Genomic DNA, 7,090 nt, shown 5'->3' on the forward strand with positions numbered 1-7,090 from the left:
AGGAAAGAGAAATTCCACCCATTGGAATCTTTCCGGTAGGTTAAGTAGTCCAAGCCACACTACTAAAACCAGATCAGGACTTCAACAAAAAGGGCTGCACCCAGTTAATTATCTCCTGTGTTGTGACCTGAATTACCAAACATGGCAAAGCACAAAAAGACACACAATTATTCAAAAGTAATAACCATTTGAAGTTAAACCACATTCACTAACCCCGGCAGCCTGCTACGAGGGATGCATGGCACTGGTAACTGCAGTCCCCAAGAGAATCTGTGTCACAAATGTGCATATGCACACAGGAAACCGACACACTTGAAGAATGTAAACAGACCAGCTGTGTCAAGCAGGGAGGGTTCTGGAACCAACTGAGAATTTACTGGTATTGATTTATTACAAAGCCAGTATGACTTCCATTTATTTTTATTTCAGAAGTTGAGAGTAGCGGATCTGTTTACAGAAACAGAAGGTGATATGCACACTAGGGACAAATGGAAAAGGGTGACTTGGGACCCCTTGTACCCCCAGGGAAGCAGTGACACTTAGGAGGGGGACGCCTAAATTGCACGCACTGACAGTGGTAGTCTGTGAGTCTGTCCTGCCACTGCCAGGCCAGCTGCTCTTTCCACAATAAACTTGCTCTCTTCTTTAAAAAGAAAATCTCTGCCAGGCGGTGGCAGCACGAGCATCTAATCCCAGCACCAGGGAGGAAGGAACAGGCCCATCTCTGTGAGTTTGAGACCAGCTTAGTCTACAGAGCGAGTTCCAGGACAAGCTCCAAAGCTACAGAGAAAGCCTGTCTCAAAAACAAAACAGAAAAACCAACTCTCTGGTAGAATAGCAAATCATTATAACCGTATAGTATGTATTTTGCTTTGATTCTGTAAAAAGTTCAGACAGGCCAGGTGGTGGTAGCACAAGCTTTAAATTCCAGCACTTGGTGGATCCGTGACTTCCCAGTCTGATGATCTACAGAGTGAGTTCCAGGACAGCCACAGGTATACAGAAAACAAACAAAATAATTCCAGAGAGGGGAAGAAATGAGGATTCCAATTAAATTAGATAAGAACAAAATTTTTAAAGTAAGGATTTGACATTTCCACGCTTCCCTCTCTCTCGTGTCCCTGTCTACCATCCACTGGGTAACAAGGCATCCATCCCTAATTTCCATGTATCAGACACAATGCCATGACACACACACCATCTCATCTGAACCGTGAACAAATCCTCTGAGATGGTTGTTACTATCCCTGGAGATGGCTGTCACTATGTGTGTTTAAAGATGAGAGCTGAGGGGGGCTGGAGAGATGGCAGTTAAGAGCCCCTATTGTCCCTACAGAGAACCCAAGTTTGATTCCTAGCAGATTGGGGCGATTTATTCTAAGATGGAAACTAGTGCCATGAAGAAAACCAGTGTACGAAAGGTCAGCAATGGGCCTGAGGCTGCCGTGTCCACTCAGCCCTGTGCCTGACTGCAGCGTGCACCGGCTCCTGACTGCCCTGGCCACACAGCCCATGCTCTTGACCCCACCCTGGCACACCTTGCTACTCACTATGCAAATGATGAACATAGCAATGAAAAAGGACAGGAAAAGTGACTAAGCATGAGTGCCACCAAAACTTTTGCCACAATTAAAAGTTTCTGTGGTGGGAAAGGTTTCTGAACAGTTACCACCAGTGATTCAAAACCAAGCAAAGAATACAGCTGAGCGGCTTCTAGCACCTAGCGGGGCTGCGCTGCACACCACTCTGTGTGGCCTCGGTACCGCACACACACCATGCGCACCAGCTTGGCGAAAGCACGGTGACCCTCAAACGCCCTGTATGGAGAATCGCTGTGTTCTCATAACTCTACAGGTTCTGTTCGCGTGGGAACAGAATGGATTGGTTACAGAAAACAAAGGCTGCTAATAGTTTCCCACTGTCTTTTCTCAGTATATGAGGGTTAGTGTTACTTTTGGACTGTTTTAGATTAGAACAGTGGCTCTCAACCTGTGGGCCATGACCCACTTGGGGATCAAATATCAGATATCCTGCATATTAGATATTTACATTACGATTCATAACAGTAACAAGATTATATTTATGAAGTAGCGATGAAACAATTTTATGGTTGAGGGGGATCGCCATAACATGAGGAACTATGTTAAAGGTCACAACATTAGGAGGGTTGGGAACCACTGGATTCAAAAGTCAAGCTGCTGTTCGAGTTTCACTCTGAAAAAACTGTTAAACAGGGCTGGAGAGATGGCTTGGCGGGTTAGGGCACTGGCTGCTCTTGCAGAGGACAGGGCTTTGGTCCCTGGCACCTACATGGTGGCTCATAAGTCACTGTAACTCCAAAGGGTCCCTGTTCTGACTTCCCTGGCAGTGTATACACATGGTGCACAGACACACATGCAGGCAAACACTCATGCAGACAATAAACATTTTAAGATTAATGTTTGCATATATGCTCTTCATTTTATGATGTATCTATTTTTAACTTTTCTGAGTTTTTGTTTCTTTCCTCTCTTTTAAGTATGTGTATGGTGTGTATGGTGTGTGTGTGTGTGTGTGTGTGTGTGTGTGTGAGAGGGGGGGGGTACCATGGCTAAGGTGAGAGGAAAAACCTCTGGTGTTGGACCTCACCTTCTACCTTGTTTGCAAGATCTCTGGGTTTTTGTTATTTGCGCTACACATACAAGCGTGCACAGAACATGGTGAGAATGAGTGCCTCTAGCGCTCGCTGGAGACTGAACACAGAAGATCCAAAGGCAGGGAAGGATGGACAGAGAGACCCAAATGAACACTTCTAACCAGCTGACACCAGGCACTCAGAAAGCAAACAACTGAAGGGTGGGTGGCATGTCACCTGACATACTGCTTATACAACGGTTCTTAATTAAGCTACAGCTAATCATGAGCAAACCACCAGATGAGTCCAAATTTGGAAACCAAAGAAATATGACACCAAAATATAATTTGCAATTCTGATTGGACTCTGGAAAGAAAACAATTATAATGGACACTACTAAGTTAGCTGAAAAGGCTGATATAAGAATTGTATGTTAGGTAACAGTTGTATTGAGGTGTCACATATATCTACACATGGATGACGTGTGTATTAGCATGTGGCAAAATGGGAGTGTGTGACTATCTAGGAGAACGTCCTTGCTCTGTGTGAGGGAGGTGAATGTTGCACAGGCACACACACGTGTGTGGAGGTCAGAGGACAACCTCGGGTATCGGTCTCCGCTCTCCGCCTGATGGAAACATTCTCTTGTTTGCTTCAGAAAAGCCTGTCTCCACGTCCCATCCTGGTGGAGTACAGGGGCTATAGACAGGTTCCACGCCTCTGGCTTTCTGGGGGCCAAAGGGGACAGAACTCAAGTTCTCATTCTGGTACAGCAAGCCCTTTATCCACTGAGTCATCTCCCTAGCCTCAAGTCCCCAGACCTTAAGTAGACACTAGCTGAATTAGTAGAGGTGAAATGTCATTATGTCTACAGTGGAAAGAAACAAATATGCCAAGCAAACAGAACACCAGAACAAAATGAGCACACAAAGACAAAATAATGAAAGATTTAGAAATATGCAGAGCACCCTTCTAATTCTTCTGCACACTTGAAAATGAAATGCTTGGGAGGGACAACATGACTACAGAATAACATATGTGTCTACAAGCGTGCTCTAAGAAGGAAAAGTGTAAAGATGTTCGTAGGCTGTGCATTTTAATTGCAGCTTGGCGAGGCATTAATCAAAATGATGAACATGCTGGACATAGTAGCTCAGCCTATAATGCCAACGCTTGAAACATGGAGTTCAAAGCCAGTCTCAGCTACCTATCTAGTTCAAGGCCAGCCTGGGCTGAGATCCCGATCGCAAAGAAACCCCCCCCCAAAAAAAACAAAATAACCACATGAACACTATTGGACAGAAGATATGAAAATGCCTGATAAAGGGTGAATGAGATCACTTGTTATTTTTTTTAATGTTATGTAATATACAGTACATAGAAATTACTGCACGGCAATCAAAATACAATGTAAATTTAATATTATAACTACACGTAACAAGCTAATCTTCATAGTAAAAGCAGCTGTAATTTTCCTGCACCTCTGGCTCCAGCTATCAAAGGCAATCACTAACTAACTCTATAGCTGCGGAAACCAAGCGGCCCTCCCAACAAAACCGACCCGTTTTGGGCTGTAAGTCACCCCCGAGACCCAACAAGTCAGTTTTGTTGTTTTGCTTTTTTTTTTTTTCCCTCCCCAGTCCTTCTATTTTCTGGAATGACTGTCTGGCTTCCCGACTTCTAGGCGAGGGTCTTCAGCCCCGCTGACAGGATGGCTCAGGAAGCGGACACGCGCGGCCCGCCCTGCCCTGGTCCGCTCGGGCCGGGACCCTCGGCCCTTCCCCGGCCCCACTCACTCACTCTTCATCCTAACGCGGATGGCGGCGACGGCCCCGGCCGGCCCGGGCCGAGAGCACACGCGGAGACTGGTACCGGCCTTCTGCCTTCCTGAGGCGGCTTCCGGCTCGAGGACCTTCGCGGTGGTCCCTGGCTGGCGGGCGTTAGGATCCGGCCGCCATATTGTGTTCCTGTCGCCCTGGCAACCGCCGGACCCCACCCCCCACCCCGGGAAGAGGGAGCGTTCCTGAGGCAGCCGCCCACGCATGCGCAGAAGGGAAGGCAAGCGCGCGGGGGGGGGGGCGCCTTCCGTCCACGCATGCGCATCGCGGCCCGCCGCCCAGGTTTGGTCGCTAAGCAACCGCTCTCGCTGGTTTAAATATAAGTACAAGTTCTTACCGTAGTGAGTAGGCGACCCTGGCGGGGTGGCTCTTCCCAGCTCTGCTGACAAGGCAGCGATGCGGAACTACGTCCGGGAGATTTAACTGACCGCAGCACCCCCTGGCGCCTGTCCTGTGCCAACACCTACCAGCCTGGTTTATAGCGACAGCTATGTCACTTGTAAGTTACTCTTTCAGCAAACATTTAGTTTGCTACAAGCACTGTTGCAGGCATTGAGGGTATAATGAAAAGCAGGGTAATCACGACGATCTCTAAGTTCTCTCTCTCTGTCTTTGGGGGGGAGCGTGTATGGTTTGTTTTGTTTTTTCGAGACAGGGCTTCTCTGTGTAGCTCAGGCTGCCCTGGAGCGCATTCTGTAGACCAGGCTGAGCTCGAAATCACAGAGGTCCGCCTGCCTGGGCCTCCCAAGTGCTGGGATTAAAGGCGTGCTCCACCTAGACCAGCTCCCTAAATGCTTGTTATTGTAAAACGAGGTTGAAAAATCCTCATCCCAAAGGGCTGCAGAGAACATTGCATGAGATGTCTCTTTTTTCTTTTTTTCCTTTTTTTTCCTTTTTTTTTTTTTTGTCTCTGGTGCCTTCGGCCTGACAGGGTCTGTCACACAGCAAGTGCTCAACAAATGTTTGTTCAATGACCAAGGAGCATCGCACCCGTCACCTGTCTGACATTCCTGTCTGATTAGGGGCAGACCTGATTTTATGCCGTATCGAGGATGCAGGACATCCCCTTGAGCCAATTAAATAGGTAAATGACAGAAGAGCTTTTCTGACATAGGCTGCAGAAGCCATATGGTCTATTGTTGGACGCTCAGGGTGGCAAAGGGCTTTGTCAAGCTCACCTACCAGTGTCTGCCTGTGCTCAGATGCCAGTCCATGGCTTCCAACTCCCTGGGCTTCCGATACATTCAGAGGACATTGTGCAAAAAAGGGCTTCAGCAATGTACATATGTCCCGGAGGGATGTGTTTCACATGGGTCCCAGGGACAACTGATTTATTCTAGCAATTAGAAGCAACATCTGAAAAACCCTTCTGTCTGTCTACTTTTTCTTTTCATTCTCTAACAGTTTTGATAGAGCACATGTTATGCAATGAGACATTTAAATTCTAATTTCCCTTTTTGTTTTCTGTCTCTCTTCCCACCCCACCTCGGAATTAACAAGCAGGAGTTCATTTCCTATATGGAAAATGTTTGTTCCCTTCGTGTCTGTGTGTTCCAGGACCTTAAGTCAAAATTAAAAAATGTAAATAGAGCTGGCGGCAGTGGCACACGCCTGGAATCCCAGCACTCGGGAGGCAGAGGCAGGTGGGTCTCTGTGAGTTCAAGGCCAAGGAACACTCAGCACAGTGAGGGTATCATTCCAGACAACAGGTGAGCACCTGCTCAGTTCCCGGGGCCAGCTCTGTGCACTTGGGCTCTAAACACGAAAAGTCCCGCACCAACATGCAGATAGTGACAAAGTAATGGCAGCAACAAGTTAAGGAGAAAAGCTGGCCATATCCGAAAGACTGGGTTCCAGCACGGCGTTGAACATTTCACAGGTCATAAAAGACAAGAATGTGGCCTTCTAATTGCTGAGGGATAGTGATCTCTATATTCTAGAATTCTCCAGTTATTTGTCCAGTGGAGCAGAAACAAAATGTGATCATACAGGCAAGGGGACTGAACACTGTGCATGACCCCCAGTGCATGATGGATGTCCAGAGTCCAAAGGACAGTAAGCGAGAGAGGCAAAACCCTGGGATGGGGAGCAAGGAGACCCAAAACAGGCAAGCAGGGAGGGGACTCAAGGCATGCCAGGTGACGTCACGTCTGGGGCAATGAGTGGGCATGGAGAACAAGCAAGCCAGGTTAAAGCGGGAAGAGAGTCTGCAACCAGGAGCAACTAACACCAAAGCAAAGCAATACAACGGCTCTCCCATCCCACGCTTTAAGAAGGAATCCAACAATCGGGTCAGATCTAAGCTACGAAACACAGGACAACACAAAAAGATCTACCAGAAAGGAATAAATGGCTGGAGGTGAGCTCCTTCAATAGTTTGGTTAGCCGGCATGAAGCCCTGGGCACAGCCCAGCCCCCAGCACAGCATGGCATAAAATCATCAGCGGCAGTGAGTGCACATATTCCCCGCCACTGGGGCATGGAAATAGGAGAAACAGTCCAGTGCTATTATCATCTATGAGGCTAGCCTGGGTTATATGATACTGTCCAAAAAGCGAACAAGTAAAAATTCAGAAAGTGGTCTGTTTAAAATGCTGCATATAAAGACACACATCCACCGCCTCAAGAAAATGTTTGG

The 7,090-nt window shown here is 47.4% G+C and overlaps 1 protein-coding gene across 2 annotated transcripts in view; it reads right to left on the reverse strand.

Annotated features, from left to right (window-relative positions):
- The window catches only part of Mok (MOK protein kinase), a 30,657-nt gene extending 26,059 nt beyond the window's left edge, over positions 1–4,598 (reverse strand). For both annotated transcript variants that reach the window (XM_051196627.1, XM_051196628.1), the window contains exon 1: positions 4,415–4,598. In XM_051196627.1, the coding sequence (XP_051052584.1) occupies positions 4,415–4,421 (7 nt within the window). In that variant the 5' untranslated portion in view covers positions 4,422–4,598. The remainder of the gene's footprint in view (positions 1–4,414) is intronic.
- Positions 4,599–7,090: the final 2,492 nt, after the last annotated feature.

Source organism: Phodopus roborovskii, unplaced genomic scaffold (genome assembly GCF_943737965.1).
Source record: "Phodopus roborovskii unplaced genomic scaffold, PHOROB, whole genome shotgun sequence".
In the NCBI taxonomy this organism is placed as follows: domain Eukaryota; kingdom Metazoa; phylum Chordata; class Mammalia; order Rodentia; family Cricetidae; genus Phodopus; species Phodopus roborovskii.